This window comes from Accipiter gentilis, chromosome 18 (assembly GCF_929443795.1).
Source record: "Accipiter gentilis chromosome 18, bAccGen1.1, whole genome shotgun sequence".
Taxonomy (NCBI): Eukaryota; Metazoa; Chordata; class Aves; order Accipitriformes; family Accipitridae; genus Astur; species Astur gentilis.
The window spans coordinates 23806826-23831720 of record NC_064897.1 but is presented as its reverse complement, the minus strand read 5'-3'; the positions used below and the strand labels follow the sequence as shown (position 1 = coordinate 23831720).

Genomic DNA, 24895 nt, shown 5'->3' with positions numbered 1-24895 from the left:
TTAGTGTGCTTAGCAATGCAGTATTACCACTAGCTCAGCAGAGCACTTTGCCAGTTTCCTGTTCTTTATGCATTGTGGCTGTGTTTCAGTTTGCTAGCTTAATTTGATTTGTTTACAACTGTTGGGGGTGTGTGTGGGGGTGTGTTTGGTTGTTGTGGGGTTTTGTGGGTTTTTTTTCCTAGTGATATAATGAATGATTTTGCACCTCCTAAAGGGAACAAAGTCACACAGAGGTTGGGAGGGAGGATGAAGGACCCAGGATTAACTCTTCCACATGGGCAGGGATTGAGTAACAAGTTTGTTTGTAGTGTTCTGACACAAAGAACTAAACCTATAAATGAAAAACGTGACCTGCTGGCATCAATGGGATATCAGTGATGTGTGGAACTGTTGTCCCAAAATCCCAAAGTAAATTTTATGTCAGGCCCTTCCATCAATTTGTTGCGTACCTGGAGTAGCATGCCATGAATGTCTGCTTGGGGTCTATATGTGATTATTGTCACCTGATCATATAATTGATGAAATGTTGTTAACTTACACCCCTTTAAGACCCTCAGGGTTTATGTATTCCCCTATTATCCTGTCACATACTGGAGACTGCTCCTGGGGAGTGGTGATTACTGGAAGATGCTTTTTCCACACACCCCTTTGGATTGCCCATCCTCAAACTGTCCCACACAGATGAGTAATGATGCTCTTTGTTACTCTTTGGATATTGGGTGAGGAAATTGATGACCAGTCTTCAAAAACCAAACTGGTAGAAGCTTTGAGGATGGCTAACACAAAGGAATAGGATGCCTTTGGTGTCAGCCCATTATTCTGAAGCTTCTTTTAGTGTTAGCAAGTTTAAACCAGAAGCATTTATCTTCCAAATTCACAACAGACCACACAGTTGCAGACTTTGCAGGAATAAGTGAAACAAAACAAAAAGGGAAAAAGAGAGGAATGTTTCTAACACGCAGTTTATTTCAAAGGATTTCTCTCACCCTGACCCAGCTGTACAACTGACAGATGGTATCACAGTTGCTGTGTGAGGACTTCATCTTCTTGCTGTTCTTACTCAGCTCTATCTTTAAGGTTGTGTAGATGAAAAAGATTGTAGGTCTGAGAACCTCTGCTTCTTTTTGTAAACTTAAATTCATCTTTGGACTCCACCCACATGCATTCAAACAAACAAACCCTTTAAAGTCATCAGTCCACACAGAAGGAGTCTCATCCTTCCTGTCATTAAGTCATTGCTTGCTAGCTCCCACTTTGAAGGTGGCAAAGTCTCTCAGGTGTTCTTACAGCCTGGGGGCAGATAGTTAAGGCTCATTCCTATCCTTGCCAGAGCCCTTAACAAGGTTTATTAATTTATTATAAAGCACGACATCCTTTTCCATTCACTGGCTTGGGAAATACTTAAATGCCAAGTGTTTGTGTAAAGCTTTTTCGTATTAAAAACTACACGGTCTGCATAACCAACCTGCAAATCTCACATGAATCCTTGGTGTTGTTACTGAGTGTAATGCTCATTACTAATTGGTCTGAGACAAGAAACAAGAATAATCCGTCACTGTGAGATGAGAATAGTCATGGGGTGCACATGATCTGAGTTTGGACCCAGATTAACTCGGTTCTGAGCCCTTGTTTGTACCTTGGAAGGCGTCTGCTCTCCCATCTCCAGCTATCTGTGAGTATTATCATCATAGTGTTTTAAGCTGGTCAGAACTAGCTCACCCATCTTATTCTGCTCTATGTTCACATACAGCTGCTGTTACCTAGGCTGTGGCTATGTCTCTTTGTTCTTTCTGAGCACTTGGGCATACTTAAGACTCTGGCTAAGTGTTTGGGCCTTGCTGTCCATATTAACCTCCTTCCTGGCATGCCAAGGTGGTGCAGAAGCACCAGGCTGTGATGCAGTATGTCAGAGTTGGCATCAGGCCAAAGTAAAGGGCGTTTCAGAATCTCTGGCCCAGAGAGTTAACTGTGCCATGCTCTGCATGCTCAGGATGACAAGGGAGAACAAGAGAGCACACAAACTCTGTCCCAGTTTTAATGGTTTTCTGTACCAGCCCCAGCATAAAGAGTGCTATTAAAGCAGTTCAGAGACTGCTCTGAGTTTTACAAACTCTCTACGGCCTTATGTATTTGGAGAGAGGAATAGATTATGTTAAGGTTTAAAATGAAATTAAGCTAGTTTTCTGCATTACTGAGGAAGAGAAGGATCTGACAGGGGTTAAGACAGGTCCCAGATCCCCCCTTCTCCTTTTTTCTTTTATTCCAGTTTTAAGTCATTGTTAACAAATCAGGAACAGAGGAGTTGATACGCTTGTTAGGAATACATTGAGTAAAGACTGACATATCCAAATGCTTGTCTGGTTTTTTTCCACCTGTCAAGTAAGATTATACAACCTCCCTACAAGTCTTGCTTTACTTAAGCACGTCTTAAGGATGTGTATACCGTCATTGGCCAGTTTAGCCATGAGAATACAGAATTATGTGCTGTTTTGTACTCCTGTATCAACTTAAAGCACTGTAATTGCATCAGTGCCTTCCCTGGGCATGAATGCATTATATAAAGGCACATCTACTGGTTCTATTTATTGCTGTAGATTTGGGGAAAGATGATTAACTAATATGAAACATTCTTATGCTGGTATGACAGCTTATCTGTTTGAGGTTGTTCTAGTTTTGTTATTTTGGGGTGTGGGAGGGGAACCCAAACCCAAAACTAAACCCCAAATCCTACCTGTATTCAAAGTAGCTAAACAAACTGTGTTGATTAGGTCTGAAGTGTACCTGTTATTACTGCTTCTCTATGCCAGTATTTTGGGAGTGGTTGTTTGCATACAACTGAATGTTTGTGTAAGTAGTTGCAGATTCAGTCAAGAAGCTAGTAACAAAGTAGTAGTAACAGAAGAGCTAAAGACCTTTCATTATTTCTGTTAACATGTCAATTTTGTTTGTAGAATGAAATGTGTCTTGCCACGCAACAGCTTTCGAAGCAGCTCCTTGCCTATGAAAAGCAGGTATGTTCAACATATGCTTTTGATTTCTTTGTCAAGTCGTCTCTGTAAACAGTGTGGTTTCCAGAAGTGCTTAGGGCATTGGCTTTACTTGGTTTCATGTGAAGGCTGTTTTAAAACTCCCCAGCGTGTTCAAGGGAGTTAGGTCACTTCTGAGAATCTTTAAAAAAAAAAAAAAAAGGTGCAAAATATGAGTTGTTAAATTCATGAAGATGCAAACCAGTTTGTTCCTATTATACGACTATGACTTTAAAAGTAGTATAATAAGTGTTAATTATATGTTGTCCAATACCCATTCATTTAAAACAAGAGGAGCAGGGTAAAAGAGTATATATTAATGAGTTACTGTTTTTCCATTTAGTTTTATTGTTTATTGCATTTTGTAGGAGTATTCATTACCTTTGTAGTGAAACACGTTGTATTTTATACTCACCTTTATTGATTTACAGACCAAATGTGTGTTTCTATTTTCAGCATTTTGCCTTAGGTAAAGGAGATGAAGAAGTGATATCCACCCTTCATTACTTTTCAAAAGTTGTGGATGAGGTAATTTGAATTGCCAATATTCTATTTTTACAATATGGAATATTGGTAGTTTTTCTTTTTGTCTTTGTTCTTTTGATTCTGAGCCTTTCCACTGAAGGCTAGATTGTGCCTGGGTTTTAGAGAATCATTTATTGGGTGAAAAGAAGTATAGTATCACCCCTTCATAATGGTTAGAGCTGTTTCTGTGGCTTCGTCCCACATGCTGCCCTCAGAGCAAAGCTGAATTTCCTAAACAAGGGAATTAGAAAAGAGAGTAAACCAGCCCATTTTTTAATTTAATTCCATTCAAAAATGACATTTACATTTTTAAGCTTTAAACACTGCAATTTGAGCCAAAACCTGCCAGGGATGAATATAGGGCAGCTGTGAATTAGTAAAGTTGCAGTTTAGTTGCTGTGACATCATGCAGAATTCGGAGATGTCTGAAGAAGGCTGCAGAAGTGCCTGCTGAAGGCAAGTTAGGTGCTACAGCTGTGTGCACTGAACACTTATACTCTCTGTAGGATGTTGCTGACTGAGTCTTTCTAAATGATTTTGTTAGACCTGCCCATATAACATTTCAATATAATCTTAGTATCTAGGTCCTTATTGCTTAAGTATCATTTGTTCTGTTGTGAGCAGGGCTGTGCCATCAGAAAAGTGTTGTTGTTCTTGTTAATCTACTTTCAACTTTTGTTAAGAAGGCAAAAGGCTGTATTGAGGTCTACTTTTTGGGAGAGGAGAGGAGATAGGAGGGTTGTGGGGCAAAAAATAAGATAAAATTTTTAGAGCCTATGGATAACTCTAACAACACAATGAAAGGAATCCCAGAGGTTAACTTTTCCCTTAGGCTTCTCCCGCTGCAGGTCTGCTCTCAGGGGATACTTGAAAGGAGCATTTATTGTCACAGTCTTGTACTTGTCTATGTAAACTACAAATAAATCAAAACAAGAACTTTCTCCTTCCCAGGTACAAGAGAACCATCCCATTTGGGAGCAGGAAGCTGAGAGCCTCTCTGTTTGATTCTGTGGGTCACGTTTTCCCTCACAAGAACTTGCTCCGTTCCTCAGCCTCCTTTTCTGTCTGTTAGCTACCCCCATACCTGTTTCTCAGTTGTCTGTTCTACAGGCGTTGAATTATCCTGGTTTAGTTTTGTATTGTCTAGTGGGAAATAGTGACTTCACCTTCACCTGCATATCCCCACTTAGAGGCCTCCAGGATACCGTGCAAGTGGGCAGAATGTCATGTCAGCATGTAAGCACTCAAGCAGTGTGATTGATAGTTGTCTTACCTGAACCCATCTAATATACTTAGCATGCCGTTGCTGATACGAGAGCCTTGCCTTTGACCTAAACAGTGTCACACGAGTGCTTTAAAATATGTCTCTATGAGCTGTATTTTAGAGAAACACTTAAAAAAACAGGAATGGGAAACTGCTCCAAAGGTAGAATATTTAAACGGGACCTTTCATTGTGTTTGCCCCCCGTTGTGATTGTGTCCTGGGTAACCCTCATAAATGGAAAGAGATTCTAGTCATGGTGGTGGGACTGTAACCCTGTGGTGTAGAGACTAACAAAAACTGGTTACTAAAGGCTAATTACAGATTAAATCCTGTTGGCTTAAGCATTAGCATTAATGGTCAAGTGAACTACCCTAATACGGTATGTGGGAACTGAAAAGTTCTTGGATCCGTGGAAAACAACAGGCAGGAATTAAGCATTTAGGAGAAAATTCCCCTCTGTCTCGTGTATCTTGAGATAATGTATTTTAAGCACTGAAGTATACTGAAGTACATAATACCCTTTTTTTGTCTGCTGGGCACAAATGGCAGGTGTGCTTCTTCAACAGCTGTAGAGTGCTGTTATTTTTAATTTTTTTATTTACGCTGTGTCTTACAGCATTCCTCCATTCTCTGTTTCAGCTCAATATTCTTCATTCTGAACTGGCAAAACAACTTGCGGATACAATGGTTTTACCAATAATACAATTTCGAGAAAAAGATCTCACAGGTAAATTTTAAGTTTTAATTTTCCTCATGTGTTCCTTCTTGCTTATTTCATAATAAATTGAGACATAATGTCATGTAACAATTTGTTCTTTGATGAGTCACAGAAAAGTTTTTTTGTGGGTTTTTTTCTACTACAGAATTTCATTGACAGGTGCTTGCGTTTACTCAGACTTAAATAGTACAAGTTCACCACATAGCGTTTTATGCACCATACGGTGCAAGTTTGAAAATACACAGCTTTGTTCCTTGTTGGATCACTTTGCTTTTACACTAGTGTAATTTTACTGAAGTAATTGATGTTATAATGGCCTAAAGAAGGAAAATTTAGCAGTGAATCTGGCTTGCAAACAGTATTTATCCCACTTCAGAAGTTTGGGTTTGTTTGAAAAGCACAAGCAAGAATGCTTTTTTAACTTCAGAGTATAGGGTATTCCCTCCCTTTCAATGAATCAGTCCTCTTTAAATCCTTGCCATCCAAGGGTAGTTCAAAGTAACCTGATTGCACAAACTTGGGAATTCATTACTTAATCAGCAGAGCAATAATGCAAACATTTGGTGTAATTTCAAAAGAAAGAAGTTGATATTCAAGGTCAAGGACACTCTAACCTACTCATGCAACAGAAACATGAGTTTTTAACTGCAGTTTGGGGTTTATTTTGTTTTGTTTTGTTTTTTAAAAAAAAGCCCACTTCTCAACTCACTAAGCTCAGTTCTGTTTATGTACTTTTTAAAGACATCATTTTGATGGGACACAAAACAACTACAGCAAAATAGTGACTAGTTAAGTAAAATAGTTCCTTATATCATAGCATCTCATTTGAAATTGTGAAGACGTTACGGGATGTCTTGTTTATAATATAATGCCAAATATAAAGCAGTATTTGAATGGTAAGATCTTGGTTCTATAAACACTTTCCCACCTCTTTAATGTGGCTTCACTGATACAGTGATTGTGCTCCCATCTTTACGGATTCTGCAGTCTGGTTCATAAAAGAAGGCATAAAAGGAAAATGCAAGTGAAGCCTGCAACCAAAGCCTGAGCTGCTTCATGACAAAAAATGAAAGTTTCTTCAGCTTCCCTCGTTGTCAAAATATTTTTTGTTCTATCCATTCATCCATCACAACATCCGTTTTTCTCTGGCCCAGTCTGTAGAACATTTTTAGTAGAGGCCTGGCCACATTGAAATTTCATCATAGGATTAAATGAGGAAGATTAACTGTGGTTTTGTTTTTACTTTTGATCTTGTTACGTGTATGTATTGAATACTGTAGAAACCTCTAGGTACAAGTTAGTCACACCTGAGAAGACTTGCGGTCTTTCTATGTTTGAGTCATGAGGAAGTGTTCTAGGGAGAAAAAGGTGGCATGAAGCTGATTAATGTGTAGGTTGTTACAAATAATCAGAGACCATGATGACATTGTACAATTTCCCCTTATTCTTTTCACAGTTGCATAATGTCTGTTTCTGTGAACGTGCATTCTCTGTAGCTTTTTGAGAAGGGTTTTGCTGGTTGCAGCATACATTGGTATGGACACTGAGAGTAGCTTGTACCCAACGCTTGTGAAAGTTGAGTTGCCTGTTTACTTTCTCTTCCTTCTACCTGCATCAGAAACTTATGGCCAGTGTTTGTTTCGTAAGCATCATAGCCAGCAGTCAGATGTGTTAGATACATATTTCTTTTCACAGAGGAACTTTGCAAAGAATGTTCCACGTTGATGAAGACTCATATACAGGAAAGGGGCTTAGTTCATATGTCTCTGGGACTTAGATATCACATAAGCATTGTCAGGAAATTGTTCAGAACTGCCTATCTTTTATGATAGTGGTGGGCCTTTTGTCATATAACAAGCATACTTAAATGGTGCTTCTTTGGGTAAATTACACTGGCAGATAAGGAATCTTCTTCATAGTGATAACTTGCTCAATCAAGTAAACTCGCTCAACTCTTAATTTGCTATCTGCCTGTTCATTTCTCTAGCAGCTGATCTGGTTTATCATTTTCAAGACAGGCACAACTTATGCATCTCTGCTTTGAAAGGATTGGAGTGACTTAGACATTAAATGTGCCATGAATGGTCTCAGTTGAACAAAGTGTTTACAGCTGGTTTTACTTTGAATATTTAATTTCTCTTTTCCAGAAGTAAGCACGTTGAAGGATCTTTTTGGCCTGGCTAGCAATGGTATGTTTCTGTGTTTTGTTTGTTTCTAATGATATGCACATATTATATCACAGAAGACATTTTTAATCTACGCACACACACATCACATTTCTAAAAAAAATAATATTCCTTGTCTACAGAACATGACGTGTCCATGGCAAAGTATAGCAGGTTACCGAAAAGGAAAGAAAATGAAAAGGTAACAAACGTGAAAGGGAAAAGGAAAAGTTTTCATCAGCTGTTCTGTCTGCATCATTGTTCACTTATGAACTTTGGAGAGTTCATCAGTTAAATTCGCAGTAGCTCAAGAGTACTTGTGATTTCGTTTCCAAGCAGACACAAAGCTTTTAAACATCAATTCAGTAAAGTTACACCTGTTTTCTCCAAGTTAGGCAAGTGATCAAGTATTGTGCTGAACTAGAGCCCTTCAGATCCAGGGGAGCTCTTCACACAGTGGCAATCCAAAAAGCTATAAATAGATTTGTATAGGCCTACTGTTGTACAGCTGATGTGATGATGCTGTATCAGAGGGTACAATTCATTGTGAACTGTCATGAAGCCTTGTGTCTGCTGTTTATAAAGCATTCCATTTTTTCGCATCTACCTTCCTGCTAAATTTCTCTGTATGGATTGTTATTCCACTTACAGTACACATAACTCTGGTGGGTTTGTTTTACGTTTCTTCTTTGCTCACTGGACCACTATTCCAGAATATATCCCTGTATGCCAAAAAGCGTGTGATTGGCCCTATCCTAAGAGTGCATCAGTTCTACAGGATGGTCCTTTAAAGGAAATGCATTACAGAACAGAATGTGATATAGCATATTGTGAATTATTCATCTCTGAATTCTGCGCTTGCAGGCTTGTGTTGTGATCTCAGCTGCTAATAAATTCTTTGCACTGAGAGCAGATCCAGAATTTTAGTTGTGGTAGTTATGTAGTTTATAGTCACAGGGGCCCCCCAAATGCTTGAGTATCTTGACAGAGAAGGGCTTGAAGTACTTGCTTTGGATTTTGGATTTGCTTTCTTAGTTTCTCATCCTTCATTTTAATGTGGAGAAGTTCTGTAATGAGAGTTGTTTAAAGATAACTTGAAAATAATCAATAAATAAATCCATATGCACACTAACACTTTGTCAACCTCTTTATCAATTTTTATTCAGCTTAAGGCAGAAGTGGCAAAAGAAGTGGCAAATGCAAGAAGAAAGCAGCACCTTTCATCTCTGCAATATTACTGTGCCCTGAATGCTCTGCAGTACAGGAAGAGAGTGGCAATGATGGAACCTATGCTAGGATATACACGAGGACAGGTACGGACAGTAAAGCGTCTGTACACCTGGGAAAAGTAAAACATTGTAGCTCTGAAATTTTTTTTGAGAACTGACAAGTGATAATGGGGGGGAGGGTGGAACTTTATTCAGCTTGCCTAGATTCTAACAACTGATGTTGTCTGTGGAAGATAGTTGAATGGTTAGATATTCAGGAAAGACACCAATGAAAAAAAATCTAGTACACTTATATGCAAAATCAGCCGGAGGTTAATTTTTTCGTGGCTATCAGCGCAGCAGCATTTACTTCCACTGTTTACTCTGTCTGCACAGACTCTCCTATGTAGCAGTTCCCTTCCTGGCACATAACGTTCAGCATACTGATGAGGAGTGTACGCGATAGGGAACAGAGCATGCACTGGAGAAGTGGAAAGACCAAACAGTAGAGTGGATTGAGCATAAGGCTGGCAAATCCTCTTTCTGATCTTTATTCTGCCAGCAATTTGATAGAGCATTTCTCAAGTCTGTAAAATGCAGTAGTAATACTGATAATCCAACTCGCCAGTGGGTCAGGAGGGTCAACAAACTAGTATTTTCACAGCACTTGATTCTTATTCCCACCCATTTTAAGGGTCTGTTGTGATTTGATACTGATGAAAGAAAGCGTTGGGAGAATGAGAATTGGGCTGTGAAAACAGAAAAAATGGATGCAGTGCTGTGTTTGGGATTGTAGTGTGGTTCATCATCTCCACTGTCCTGTGTCTTTAGCAGATCATGTGCCCTATATAAAATAGGTAATAAATGAGAATCCGGTCACTTTCCCCACCATGGGAGTTCACACTGCTTCTCTGCTGTAATTATACTAAGTGAAAGAACTGCATTGGTTTCCTTTACTGGAAGGCAAACAGAACTTTCTTTCCCTGTATTTTATCTGGCAAAACTGCCATATCTCAGTGCTTTATACAGGACAGTCTTACGTTGTCATGGGAATGACTGAGTAGCCAGAAGCCAGTTGATATTGATGCTCACATACTGTGAACTGCCCTTCAGCCAAAAGAAATATTTTATTTATTAATTACTCAAAATGTGTCTCATATTTCACATTTCCAATGAATGAGCAGGCCGTAAGGGATTTTTGGAAGAAGCAGTGGCTAATATAGGGTTGGTTTGACTGAAAACTGACATCAATATCTAAGCTAGGCGTGTCAGTTATATCATCAGTGGAATTTAGAGCTCTTCCCTCCTGAAGTAGGCTTCTGAAATACAGTGGGTGAATCATTCCTTAAGAAAGTGTGCTTTCTCTCCTGTGTCTGTAAAGGGAGTCTGTGGTCAATAACATGGTTGCAGAAATCTGAGTTACAGGTAAGAGGAATTCCACATCCCAGCGTTCGGGAAAAGGAGTGGAATCGCAAGTAAAATTGGATGAAAGAGCTAATAAATTGCTTAACAGCCAAGAATTTGCTTTTTCCATCTCTTTCTGGAGTAGTTCACTGATTTTACTTTTTTTAAAAAAAGCTAATTAATTGCACAAATGCAGTAGCCATGTCCATGTTTCACACAGTTGCCAGTAAGTCCTAATGATGACTGTGTGCCCCACAGCAGGTAATCCAAGGCCAAGACTACAGTGAGTGCTTTGCTGCTGTTGCATGCCTGCTGAGCCATACCAGCTAAGTGAATTCATCTTCTGTCACAAAATGTGCGCTTTGGCCTTAGTAGCTTTTTTAGCTCCTTCAGTAGAACAAAATCCATGGTATATCTGTGGTTGATATAACTAATTGTCCTGGAGGCTTCTGCAAGCACAGCTACACTTCACTTTCCTGACTGACTTTGCTATAGCAGTTTAAAAATTTACAGGTTGGAGTTGGTTGTCTAGGTTGGACTACTAGATCTAATGGATGATTTGTGTCCCATTCCATTTGATATGGTGGCATTGCACACAGTGACTCGTAAACCACTAGACCAAATTCTGCACAGTGCTAGTATGGGAGGAGGCTACCTGTTCCCTTATTTCTGTCATTTAGCAAGTTCATTGGAAACATACCTGTCAGCAGCCAATGGCATATGTGTGTGTGAGAGGGTGGAAAGTTGCAAAAGTGAGAAATACAAAGAAAGGCAATACAGCTGGTTTTGGCCATGTGTTTGATCACCAGCCAAAAGTATCAGTCATAACGGAGTCGCTGTTAACACAGTCCCTACAATCTCTTATTTGTCTGCCAAAGCCAAGATAACTTCCAGTATTCCATTCTTTTTTTATTTTTCAGATCAACTTTTTTAAGAAAGGAGCAGAGATGTTTTCCAAAAGAATGGACAGCTTTTTGTCATCTGTTTCAGACATGGTTCAAAGGTAACACAATACTTAGCACTGTAACCTTCCGCACATAACAGAGTGCCTCTTTTTTTCTCATGAGAGTCTTTCCATGCTTGCATTGCATTGCACTGTTGGGCATATTTTGTTAAAGCAGCAGGTGGAAAGGAGGTATGGTTGTACACGTAAAGGAAAATGCTGGCAGTGCACTGCAGAGAGTGTTTTTACAGTATAGCTGGGAACTATGCACTGTAAAATGTTCACATGCTTTCTTACATCCCTGTGTCTCTTCATGGACACGGAGCATGGAATCTGGGCTTGAAATGGGTTAACAGAATTAATATAACAGAGTTAAAGTACATTCTGAACTAGAGGTATTTATACTTGTTCGGTCTTCTGTAATAATAGTGTAACAATAATGCATTAATCTCCCAAGAAAGGATTTAGGGCCTGTAGTGTTTGATGTTGTAGCTACACAAGGCAAACAAAACTCCGTGCCCTACAGAACACATTCATTGCATCCAGTATAGACAACTGAGTTCAACCTGCTTTGGCTAAGTCCTTATTTCAATAAACTGACTCACTTTTGTACTCCTAATTTTGTGATTATTTTTTCTTTCCCCTCCTGTCCCCCCACTTGTAGTGAAGATTGACATTTTCTTTTTAATTAAGTCCCTGTAAATGTAAACTTTACATTTAAAATGTAATCATATTAGAATATTAATCAGCTGGAACACTAAACGGACTCCTTCACTTTATTGCTTCATACCTTTCATATTGGACTGTATCCAAATCATTACTTATTCTGACTCTGGTGGCATTTTAAATAATGCATACTTGTTAATTTGAGAACAGTGTTAGAAGTAATCTCCCTGTATAGTAGATTCTTTCACTAAATGATGCTTTACTTTCTGTGCCTCTATACTTATATATCTTTTCACACTCACTTCTGAAATAAATCCCTCCACAATCTACACAGCATTTGTACAGACTGGAGGAGAGATTTTTAAACTCACTTGAAATAGTGTCCTTTATTTGGTAAGGCTAGACCACCTTGCTTGTATCTTATAGGTACAGTAAGAATATTGCCATTGGATCCTCACCATAGAATAAGCCTTTGTTTTCCAAAGTCTGATGGATTTGAATTCTGGATAGTATGCAGTAGTAAATAGAAGCAAAAATAGGCTGCTCAGTTGGTTTGCCGAGTCTGGTTTTTGTGTTTTAAGTCTGTCACACAGCAAAGCTTGAAAGTACAACTCAAATGTAACTAGTACAGGAGTGTGACGTCTTTGGAGAAAAAAACAAAAGAGAAGCTTGCAAAATTCTGAATGACACTGCAGCTTAGCAATTACTGACACAGGACATGGTTTCATGACTTAAGATTACACAGCCACTGAAAACCGTGCTGCCCACTCTTTTCTTTCTTTAGTGCTGGGGATCACAAGGCCTCCGTGAGTCAGATCTGCTTGCTAATCAAGCTGAAAGCTTTTTATTTGTCAGATTTGTCTTGGAACAACAAGCTGATGAGACCCGTTGTGCAGTTACAGAATATCAGCAATGATGTAGTCTTGCATCTGTTTAAGCTGATTGTGAAACTGAGTCTTCATATTTAAAAGTATTTTCATTTATATAGTCAATATTGCTAACAGTGTAAAAACATGTAAGAGAAGACAAATCACTAAAATATTCTCAGTAACCTATTGGTCTAATTGCCACAAATGCATATAACTTCAGAATTGTCAGCTTTTCTCTCCTTTCTACCTTGGAGGCAGGGGAAACGTGCCTTAGGAAGAAGAATCCAGTGTCAGGAACTGTGAAGATGCGAGGGCAGTTTTGTCAGAAGCAATTTGTGGTGCAACAAAAATGACTGATCAAAAGGTTCATTGAAGTAGCACTTATGTAAAAACTGACACACCGTTCCATTTTATTTCAAAATGGAATTTGAATCATTCTTATTCTGAAATTTAATGGTAATGTTGAAAAGTACTAGCTTGCAAAATATGGTCTAATTTAATTCAGATCTGATATTACTCAGCTGAGTTATAAAGACTCAGCCTCTCATATGACTTGGCTAGGTGGTACAATGCACACAGCTGGTCTCATTTTGGAGGTGATCTGGGAGCTTAGGAAGTCTCAGCTTTCTAAAGATGCAGAAAAGCTGGAAATAAGCTAACATGAAACAGACTAACACGATGTAAGAGTGACTCTTCATCTGGCCAGTCAGATACTGCTTAGTGCTGACTGAAATGCACCACTGTGTCTCTAGATTACTTCAACCATTACAGGATATCACTTAATTTCTACAAAAGACTGGGGAGGAGAACGGGGGAAGAATCATGTGTAATTGCCTTGTACTTTTCCACAGGCATTTTGGCACTGCGAGAGACAGGATAGTGGACTACATGGAACTCTGGTGCTGCTGTGTATAGCCTGTGCTATTTGCTCATGTTCTACAAAAGGTTTAACCACTTGGGCAGAAAGTAGGGAGAAAATTCCTTATTGCATAGGTGCGGGTATTAATGACTTTCTAAGGTATGCACTGACAAGTATTCTTACGTTCCCACCCCATGAGTTTTCCTAGTAGCCTGGATACAGTTAATAACTCCTCAAGTTTGGGAAAGTTAATAAAGAAATCAAATACTTGCTAGTATTGTTTCTCTGAAAGTCAAAGAACAGCTGCTGCAGTATGGACCTTGAGAGGTCATCTAGTCCACTCTTCTGCTGAGAGCAGGGTCAGTTAGAGCAGAGTGCTCTGCACTGTGTCCAGTCAAATTTTGAGCATCTCTGTCTCTCTCACACGTGGCACACAGTATCTGTTACAGCTTGTGTCTGTTGTCCCTCATCCTATCACTGCACACCTCCAAGAAGGGTCTAGCTCCATTTGCTGTATACCCTCCCATCAGGTAGTTAAGCTAGCAGTAAGATCCCTCCCTTACCCTTAATTTCCTGAGGGTGAAAAACAATTCTCGCAGCTTCTTCTTGCATCACATGATCTGGCCCCTTAGCCATCTTGGTGGCTGTTCACTTGACTTTGTTTCTGTCTTTCATGTGCTGGGGCACCAAAACTAGACACAGTACTCCTGCTGGAGTCTCACAAGTCCTGCAAGATGGGAATGATTACTTCCTTTGACTCGCTGGCTATACTCTTGCTCATGCAGCCAAGGATGTGACTGTCCTTTTTTTGCCACAAGGGCATGGTGCTGGCTCATGTTCAAATTGTCCTCTAGGACCCCCAGGTCTTTTGCTGAGAGTTGGTTTCTATCCAGATGCCTCCCATCCTTTACAGTTGCATGGGATTATTCCATCCCAGGCAGGACTTTGTGTTTGTCTTTGCTGAACTTCATGAGGTTCCTGTCTGCCCATTTCTGCAACGTGTCAAGGTCCCTCTGAACAGCAGCCCTCCCCTCTACCGTATCTGTCAATCAGTCTTCCCAGTGTGGCATCATCTGCTCCTATGGGCTGTCCAGCTCTTACTAAAGACTGTAAACCTGTAAGCCTCAGTATTGACCCATGAGGAACATCACTAATAGCTGGGTACCAGTTGGGCTTTGTCTCACTGATGACAACCCTTTGGGCTCAGTAGTCCAGCCATATTTTCTACCCATCTTGTAGTAGACTTCCCCAGTTTGTATTTCACCAATTTGGCTATAAGGATACTATGGGAGACTGTGTAAAAGGTCTTGCTGAACTAAAGTGAAACGGCATCCACCACTCTTCTCTTGTCCACCAAGGTAGTCATTGCATCACAGAAGGCAGTCAGGGTGGTCAGGCATGATTTGTCCTTGGTAAATTTGTGCTGACTGTTTCCAGTTGCCTTCTCGTCCTTCATGTGTTTGCAAATGACTGGAGAATTTGCTCTGTAACTTTCCCAGGAACTGAGGTATGGCTGCCTGGCTTGTAGTTCCCCCAGATTGTTTTACTTGCCTGTTTCAAAGGCCAGGTGTGCCACTTGCTTTTTTTCAGTCATTAGGAACCTTCCCTGACTGCGGTGAACTTTTGAAGATGATGGAAATCAGCCTTGCAGGAACATTAATCATCTCCCTCAGGACCTCACTTCACAGACATGTAGCCAGACCTCAGGTTCACAGAAGGGCAGTGCAAACAGGTGGTCTAAAACCATTTTCTACTTCCTTATCCACAGATGCACCAAATAGTGCTTGCAGCTGATGTGGAGATCTAAGCCCTTTTATGTATAATTTATCTAATAGTTTGGGGTTTTTTTAAATTATTGTATTAATTATGTCACATTTTCAAAATGACAGGCCTTTAGTTGCTTTCTGATTATGCCCATTCAATTTATGTGTATTGATTGGAAGAGTCTGCAAGTGAAACACTGACTTACTGAGGTTGATGGAAACAAGGGAGGCTTATTGGTATGATGGGACTGTCCAGTGGTCTGTGGGAACCTCTGAAAATTAAGTGGCTCCCAATGATTGTCTTGCAGTAGAGCTGAAATAAAAAGGATGAAGGTATTTCACTGGCATGTGATGATGACTGATCTCTCTGCTTGCTTGTTCCAGTAAAATGGCTGCTCTTTCCCCCTTTATGCCAAATGTGTCTTACAGGAAGATTATGAATACGTAGATATTCAGCACTGCAGTATATATCTGTGTGATGCTTCTGCAATGAATTATCACTTACTTTCTGAATTAAATTTTGCACTCAGATACCCTTTCACAGCTACCACTTTCAGAAAACTGGATTTTTACAGATACATTCAAAAAGAGCTCAGTTTTGCCACCCTGCACAAAGGATATTTTCTGAATCACACCAAAGTGGAAGACAGTATTATAAAGAAACATTAAAGCTAAAATGTGACTTGAGGTATAGATTTTGTTATTGTATTGTTCTGAATTAGTGGAAAACTTCCTATTGAAAAACAATGAGCAATTAATAGATGGTCTTATGGCAGGAATTCCTGCATGTTGCACAGTTGCAGGAATTAAGCAAAGTTCTGGAAAGCCAAGAGATACTATAGTAAAGCCTACTTTGAACTGTGCTGCTATACCAGGGCAACATCTATGTATGTTCAGCAGTGTAAATTCATACAAGCATTGCTTTTAGAAGCTGTCTCTCTAAAAAAATAAACTCAACTTTTCACTCTTGGCACTTATGCATTTCTCATGTGTTCATTTCAGTCTTACAAAACAATCTCATAATTCTGATCACAGTCTCTCTATACTGCTTGGGGAAATAAGATAAATATGTTTAGTATAAATTGCAAAAAAGAAAGCATAGCTACTGTATGAGACATAATGAGATTAACATCTTCAAGCTAGGCTTTCAAAGTAAAGCGCAAGGGGAAATCCTGGCTGTGCTTCTGCTGCCAGCCTGCCAAAGATAGCCATATTTTCCTTAAACCGTTGTTAATACTTTCAGGGCATATGCACCTTGTCTCTTTAGGCTCAGATGACATTTTCTTGGGGTAGTTCCCTATTGTATGCCTCTTCCTTCCATTGTTTCCTAATTGCACTGATTTATCTAGTCCTTAGAGAAGGCCTTGTACATGTAGTATTACATTATATTTCATATAAAATCTGTTCTAAAAATAAACTTTATCTTTGCACTACTCTCCAATATAATCTCAACCGGTATTTTTGTTCATTTTGGCTTACAGATGTTAGCTATATCCTGGTATAAACTGACTAATGATGGCTTTGGGGTTCTTGTTTTTTCCCAGCATACAGGGAGAACTGGATGCTGAAGCTGAAAAAATGAGGGTATCCCAGCAGGACTTAATTGCAGTTAATGAATCTGTTTACACCCCAGATTCTGATGTAACTTCACCTGCTATCAATAGAAATCTCATCCAGAAGGCTGGCTACCTTAATCTTAGAAAGTAAGACAACTGTTGCTACTCTCCAGTTTGTTTAGTTGCTGACTAGTGGGTACTTTTTTTTTTTTTTTTTTTAAGGTCACAAAAACTCCTCAGGTAAGGGTGTTTGAGGCCCCTGAATCACTGTGGTAGCTGTACTTTTCAGCTCCTAAGTATCTCTGTCATCTTTAGAAATGTGTTTTAGAGGCCTAAACTAAATTTGAGGCATTTTGAGACTCTTTTCCTGAAAACAGAAGTTTACTTCTGTTTGAATTCACTTACAGGTATGATTTCCTGCATTCAAGTGGCTAAAAATTAGAAATTGATGGGTCTGGGTTCAGATTGTTCCCAGTTCTTAGGACTAAAGAAGACAGTGTTTAAAAAAATAAACAGCTATATTTTGTAGTTAATATGTGTTTTCATAAACTACCTCCTTTACATAAATAAAAGCTTTATGGACAGTATAAGTGTGTAACTTTGAATGTATACCATACATAGAGTTACCTCTGCAGATTTTTCCAAATAAAATCTTTCATCAGCTTCTGCAGGAGCTATGTATATTGGTGGCATATAGTAACCCTGTTTATGTGATTGATTAAATATCAGTTTATTTCTATTTGACTAATAATTTTTTTTTGTGAGTGGACATTTATTAATTTCTCAGAGCATTCTAAGAGCTGGATTACAATATAATAGGACTCCATAGCTAGGGAGAAGATGGACTCTGAGATACTACTTGCAGAAGATGCTTTTTTTTTAATGATTCTTTGTGCTAAAATTGCTCATGCTGCTCTTCAGCTTGAAAATACTTTTTTTTTTAATCCAGCGTAATAGTATTTCATGTCAGCTAATACCAATAATTTTTTTATTCCTTAACTAGGAGATACTGCAGAGAATGTTTTTAACTTGGGATATTTGGAATTAGTTTAATTCCTCAGCTTCCATTGAAGATTAGTCTTTGCTAAGAGTAGGTGCTGCTTTTACTTCTTAACAGAGACTTATAATAAAAAAAATTCCAAGGCTGAACATAAAGTTCAGATTAGCATCAGGATATGTTTGCACTTTCGTATATGTTCGGAGTAATTTCTAAATAGTAATGAGTCTTTATTACTGCGTCTTCTCTTTAGTAAAACAGGTCTGGTGACTACAACTTGGGAAAGACTGTATTTCTTCACTCAAGGTGGCAACTTGATGTGTCAGCCAAGGGGAGCAGTAGCTGGAGGATTGATTCAGGACCTGGACAACTGCTCTGTTATGGCTGTAGACTGTGAAGACAGAAGATACTGCTTTCAGATCACTACTCCTACAGGCAAAGCGTATGTGACAGGTTTTATTTGAGGACAGTCAGTCACACCTACCCTTTCAGCTGCTGTTTCATGTAAAACATGCTTGCAATAATAGTAAGCCTTTTGGGTTTCCAGAAGGGTGTTTCCAAATTAAAAGCATGTTCCTTCCCATCCTCCCCCACAACTGCCTGAACAGCACATGCAGTATCCTTTAGCTACAGCTTATTCGTGATTTTTGTTCCTTTGATGGTTAATAGTTACAAAGCTTGGTGATGTTGTTATAAGGCCTGGAGTCAAACAGTCTTGGTGTCCACTGTTAGCACTCATACACTATGTTTATGTTTTAGGGGTATAACCCTTCAAGCAGAAAGCAAGAAAGAATATGAGGAGGTAAAAATACTTTCTTAATGCTGTTATTCTTGTATACAAATGAGCTCGAAGAGTTCAATTTCATTTTTTTTCCCTTCCAGTGGATATGTGCCATCAACAACATCTCCAGACAGATCTATCTCACTGACAATCCAGAGGTGGGAGCTTGTTTCCATCTTTCAGTCCATTCCTTCCAACTTGCTTTCCCATTGTTCTTTACATGGCAATGTAAAGTACGTGTGTAAAAGAGCTGTTTGGTCTTGTTTTCACAGGCAGCTGCAATCAAGTTAAATCAGACAGCCCTACAGGCAGTGACTCCTATTACCAGCTTTGGGAAAAAACATGAAGTTCACCACCCCAGGTAACAGTCTCACTTGCACAGACTAGAGACTCTGTGCTCAGTCATGCTCTTTTTATGGGGCGTCATCCAGGAGAAAGCCCTGTCTAGGCCCTGGCTTTACAAGCCTGTGCGTTCCAGCAAATTCCTCTACTTCTGATGTTTCCTACTGATAGCCATAAGAGATGCTAAGTGTTGAGGGTAATGCTTATTGCTCCACATCACAGCGTTGAAGCTTCTTGTGGTTGCTGTTGGGATATTGCTGTTTCTTCAGAAACAAATGCAATGCTTTACTTGTAAGTGCTTTGCTGTAAGGGAATGATTTGTAATGTAGGTAATACAGCAGAGTCCCCAGTATACATTGAAGTAAGTATATTCTTGCATATTATCTCAAGCAGTTCCTGTCATTCTGTCACAGGAATATGCCTTACACAGCTGTCAGAATAATTACTATGGTTCTCTTGTGCTTATCCAGGTCAATCAATAAAGCTCCCCTCCTTCAAAAACTGTTAATAATGATTTAGGATAGGCTTATATTCAACATACATATTCTGTGTATCATTTCTTTGTGTCCACATGATCCTAGCATCTTGCTCAGTGGGAGTTCTTCAGACTTCATCATCAGAGTTGGCTTTCAAGCCCAGTGCTGGACTGAAATCCTGCTTTCAGAAGCAGTGTGATAAATAAAATAGGGCAAGTTTGTGTCACGCTGACTTCAACATGAAGAGACTTCTCTGCTAGTTTTGTCAGAAAATTCTAAATTTTTACTCAGATACTTACTTGTAGAAATTCAAACCTTTTCCAGATCTTCTGCCTCTCAGGCTAGTGCCTTTGCTATGATTTATGATTTCCTTTATTATGATTGCTTACAGATTCTAAAGATTCCCTATAGCCATGGAGAATGCCAGTCAATTTCTTTCTAATTTTATTCACAGTACAGCTGTTTCACTTTGATTAGAGATTTATAAATAGAAGAGTATTGCCAGCTATTTCACTGGCCAAAGGAAATAGCTATTTCTTTGACAAATAATCTCCCAAGTCACTCTTACATCTGTGTGCAACCAGAAAGCTTTCTAGAAATAGAAGGATGCTGCTAATAAACCCAGTGTACCATGTGTAGTGATGTGTATTGTTACGACTTCTGTAGCTGTGGGATACTTAGAATTTCATTCTCTTTGAGAAAAGGTGCAGGAAGAAATCTAACCCAGTGTGTAACGCTGCTTCTTAACTATCACATTGTAACAAGCCCATGGCCAAGTAAGGTCTTAAAAAGATGTCAGGATTGCCATTTACATCTGTAGCCATAAGTCCACATCTCTGCTATTTGAACTGATAATGGGGATGTACATACAGCAGCTAGAGGGGAGGGAGGCAAACAGCAACCTATTGCCGAAAGCCTGCCCACACTCAGAGCTGGTCTGCGTTCAGGTGTAATGTACCAGCATTTACTTTTTCCCTAATTAATTTCAGGTACAAAAAAATAAAATGGAGATTTTATTAGAGACCTCGGTAACAGGTAAATAGGAAAATACTCTTATTTATGTTTACATATAGTGATTCTATCCCACTTATTTTTGAATAATCTTGTCTCCCTTCCAGAGCAAAGATAGGGTGTCATTGATTGATTGAAACATTTTTTTCCATTTTCACTTTAGCCAGAATGTAAGGAATATGGAAAATGATAAAATAATTCCCAGTGAATCAGCTGGAATTCAAGACTCCACACAACTCATTGCTCCTGGAACACCAATTCAGTTTGATATCGTACTGCCTGCCACAGAATTCCTGGACCAGAACAGAGGTGGCAGGTATGACCAGAGACAGTGATCGATCACTTTGAGTGATTTCAGGGGACAAAAATGGGTACTGCAGTGTGTGTGTGTGGTGACCAGAATCCATAATTAGTTTTTATTCTTATTTCATAGGCGTGCAAACCCATTTGGGGAATCTGAAGACAGCAGTAAAGATGAGGAGGAAGGTCAGTGCTTTGTTTTTCCAGACAAAATTAGTCATGATTTTAGGCCTAATTCAGCTGTGAGCTATCCAATGTCTCTTAATGAAAGCACCTGACACCATGGAGCAGTGGTAACAGGCCCATAGTACAGTTGAAGGTAGTTACCTTTCAGAAGCCAGTCTTTTAAACATCTCTACCTGTGAAAAGAAACACCTTTTTCCTTGACAGTCCAAGTTGTATTCCAGTTTAGGCTTATTTCAAATGTTTAAAGGCAAAAAGATTTGGTTTGCTTGGGTTTTGTCTTAAATTTTTCTTTTCTTTTTTTTTTCTAAAGTAGCTGTTGACTTCTTTAGAAAGGGTTTGATGGGACTGTATTATAATTCTGCCTCAAGTTTGAGGCTGCATAGTAGCCATTCTTACCCACGTGTACTCTGAAATCCACAATCTAAATCTCACAGAGGCCCAGGATATAGCTAGCTGCAGCAATGTGCCTCTTTCAGCAAAAGAGTTTCTTACTGCTGCCCCCTTTCCCTCCTCCCAGTGACATGCCAGCAAAAGACCTGCCTCTACCAGCACACGCAGGGCTCAGACCCTGGCTGCTCTCTTCCGCTGTGCCAGTTACAACCGCTGTCTGGAGCCCACAGCCCCTGTCAGGAAACTACTCGCAGAACCAAAGCAGAACCTACTGGTCTGAACACTCTCGCTTGCAGGTGCCGTCCCACTGCAGGACAGCAGAGTAGCTGTGACAAGCAGGTGCCTCCGCGCTCTCAGCAGCCGCAGCACGCAGAGAGAGAGCACGCTGCTGAGGTGACTGCCCTGCGTCTCCGGCTGCACAAGCGGATCTGCGTAGCTCAGCTCAAGCTGATGCTTAACGCTCTCTGTGGTCTCTTGTGCAACGCAGACACAGGTGTTGTGGCCTTTGAACAGTCATGTTCAGCAGGAGTCATCCTGCTTTACCTTGCTCACCAACAACCGTAAACGGAGCCTGGTCAAATGATGGCTACTTGGTAGGAGTCTTATGGCGATAGTCAATGAGCAAGGAAGGATTTAATAAAAATCTCATTGGAACCAGCTGCAAGGAAGGTCAGAAGAACATAGAAGAACGTGAACAATGTACAAGGTTTAAAGATAGGAGTTAATTTGGGGAAAGCCAAGGCTTGTGCACAATCATAAACTTATCACAGTTTAAGTGCACCTGATAACGAGATAGGCAAGTGCATTTTACTAGCTAATCAAATAAGGCATAAAGGACCAGTTACACTTTTAAAGCTGCCAAGCAACTGTGATTTCCACGCCCTGCCCCCTCCCCGCTAGCTGCCAGCACCAGCACTGTTTAAAACTGGGTCAGACACTGCCTGGCTCATAGCAGGAAGTCACTACTCACAACAGTCACCACCCGCAGGTTTACTGTTGAATTTCCAAAGTGAAAAAAATAATTTCATTGATAACTTCAGCTACTGGAAAATTGGAGTAGCACAGTGAAGGAAGTCATGCATTTTATCTTCCAGATTCACTTTTGCAGCAGATGTTCGTAGTTCGGTTTTTAGGATCTATGGCTGTTCAGTCAGATGAAACAAGTGAGGTGATTTATGAAGCTATGAGACAAGTGTTAGCTGCTCGTGCCATTCACAACATATTCCGTATGACTGAATCCCATCTCATGGTCACCAGCAAGAACTTGAGGTACTGTAAAACCTTCAACGTGTCACATTCTGTTTTCATACAACTTGTGATTAGTAAAGTATTTCTGGTTTTGTTTTTCCAAGAAATACACTCTCTGAGGGAGCAAGATACTGAGATTCACTTTACTTAGTAAAAATGTCTCTTTTCTTACTCTGTAGTATGTAGAAATCATCATCTTAAGTTGTAAGAACATCCTACCAAAATTTAGGGGATGCAGTGGGACTATAAGGGCCTGCAAAGATACAGAAAAAGATTGAAAAAACCCCCCACACTGGAATATTCTCTGTCCTTACATGTACTAACAGCAAGAGAGCTATCACTGTCATGTTGTCAGTACTGTCACTGTAGAATATGTTGATACAAGACATTCACGCCAGCTGGAGTGCATTTTATGTCCTTGTGCATATTAGTGTGTTAGCCCGCACACTCGGGATGCTGACCAGATCAGTGATTCAGAAAGATACTATGGCCTGTATGTGCCGGGTGGCCAAGAGTCGGGGTCTAGAGTTGAACCTTGCCATCAACTGACTTGAAATTGGAGATAAAGCATTTGATTCTGTGCAGATGTTTCCTCATCTGTAAAATTGCTATAGTGATTGCCTTACTGTTATAGAGCACCCTGAAATTACTAGGAATCACTCTAATTTACTTTCTTTTTTTTTTTCCCCTATACATAATTGCAGGTTAATAGATCCTCAAACACAAGTTACACGAACAAGTGTAAGTAACTTTTGTTTTGAATTTGGTTTTCTACCACAGCATTGAATACTCAGTGACATGAACTTGAGCTCTTGACCAGGCTAACTAAATTCTGGTTAAAAAAATAAATTCTTTGTTATACTCTTCCAGTTTGAACTTGCCACTGTGACACAGTTTGCTGCTCATCAGGATAACAGGCGACTGATTGGCTTTGTGGTCCATCTCAGCGAGACTCTGGGAGAAGAATCCATGAGCGCATATATTTTTGAGAGCAACACAGAAGGGGAAAAGGTTTGCATAACACTTAATAAAATACTCTATTTAGAAGACAGGTCTTGGGCTTCTTGATTGCACATCTGGGAAGCAGGGCTACAGAAGCAAGAGCAGCTCGATTTCTTGCCAGGAAAACATGCCTTAACATGCAAGCCTTTGATAGCTTATGTCTAAAAAGGACCAAATTTACAGATAATGCATCAGCATGTGCAGCGAGGGGGAAAGGATGTGATTGCTAATACCAATGTTAAGAGAGAGGGGAAAGTGTGTGTGTCTGGCACCAGCACTAACAAAAATCAGCATCAGCCGTGTTGAGACATGCATCGATAAAGCTTTCAAAGACAAGACAGCCATCCTGTGTTAACGCTGCTGGGTGCTTGCTGCATATGATAATAACAGATTATTAGAAATAAGGAATGTGCTGGAGAATTTCTGTCTTAAAACACTAAAACTCTTACATGCACTGGAAAATATCCCCCAGGTTTGGCAATTAAGTTTGGTGAATAAAACTAACTGAGTAAAAAAATTTACCAGCCTAAGTGAGCTTTGAAGCAGAACCTAAGGCAGTTTTATTTTTATGTAGTTAGCATAGTGAATTGGTATTCCACCTCTGCTTTTAGACCTGTTCTTAAGACTTAAGTTTGCATTGACACTTCTATGTTTTAGTCTCCCTTAAGGAACAAAAAACCAAACCAAACCTGAATGTTACATATATTTCTTTTTTTTTTAGATTTGCTATGCCATTAGCTTGGGAAAGGAAATCATTGAGGCACAAAAGGTAAGTTTGTTTCATTCCGCATGTGTGTGCTGTGATACATCATACTCTGCTTTCGGTTGCACGGTCCAGCTACCTCTGGTGGGCCTAAGAAAAAAGAACTGCTATTTCTCCTAATGACAAAGTTTGGCAGACATTATTTAACACAGCCCTGCAGTAGTTCATGCAAAAATAAACTCAGTTGGACTTTGCAGTAGCTTGATTTCAGCTAAAATTTCCCACTGTAATCAAATTCAGAACTGTACAAATCTAGTAGTTCTTGTTTGAAAGGAAGCTGTGAGCAAAGCTTTAAAAAAACCACCAAACTCACTCTTTGGGATGACCTGTAAGTAACACACATGGCTGTTTCACTTTTAGAAACTCATATTCCTTCCTCCCTTAAGGATGAAAAACACACAGTGTTTTTCTACTTAAAACGAATGGCAAAGTT

General features: G+C 39.6%; 1 protein-coding gene across 5 annotated transcripts in view; it reads left to right on the top strand.

Moving 5' to 3' along the window:
* Positions 1 to 24895, top strand: part of APPL2 (adaptor protein, phosphotyrosine interacting with PH domain and leucine zipper 2) — a 40369-nt gene that overhangs the window by 13484 nt on the left and 1990 nt on the right. For 3 of the 5 annotated variants that reach the window (XM_049822475.1, XM_049822472.1, XM_049822473.1), the window contains exons 3-20: positions 2952 to 3011; positions 3483 to 3554; positions 5455 to 5542; positions 7681 to 7722; positions 7842 to 7900; positions 8865 to 9011; positions 11231 to 11313; positions 16955 to 17113; positions 18217 to 18405; positions 18723 to 18765; positions 18846 to 18902; positions 19017 to 19105; positions 20737 to 20889; positions 21007 to 21059; positions 22544 to 22718; positions 23402 to 23438; positions 23568 to 23708; positions 24421 to 24468. In XM_049822475.1, coding sequence (XP_049678432.1) covers positions 2952 to 3011; positions 3483 to 3554; positions 5455 to 5542; positions 7681 to 7722; positions 7842 to 7900; positions 8865 to 9011; positions 11231 to 11313; positions 16955 to 17113; positions 18217 to 18405; positions 18723 to 18765; positions 18846 to 18902; positions 19017 to 19105; positions 20737 to 20889; positions 21007 to 21059; positions 22544 to 22718; positions 23402 to 23438; positions 23568 to 23708; positions 24421 to 24468 — 1695 coding nt within the window. Of the gene's footprint in view, positions 1 to 2951; positions 3012 to 3479; positions 3555 to 4502; positions 4788 to 5454; positions 5543 to 7680; positions 7723 to 7841; positions 7901 to 8864; positions 9012 to 11230; positions 11314 to 16954; positions 17114 to 18216; positions 18406 to 18722; positions 18766 to 18845; positions 18903 to 19016; positions 19106 to 20736; positions 20890 to 21006; positions 21060 to 21576; positions 21746 to 22543; positions 22719 to 23401; positions 23439 to 23567; positions 23709 to 24420; positions 24469 to 24895 lie in introns of those variants that run through there. The other 2 variants (XM_049822474.1, XR_007508772.1) reach the window with 2 other exon arrangements.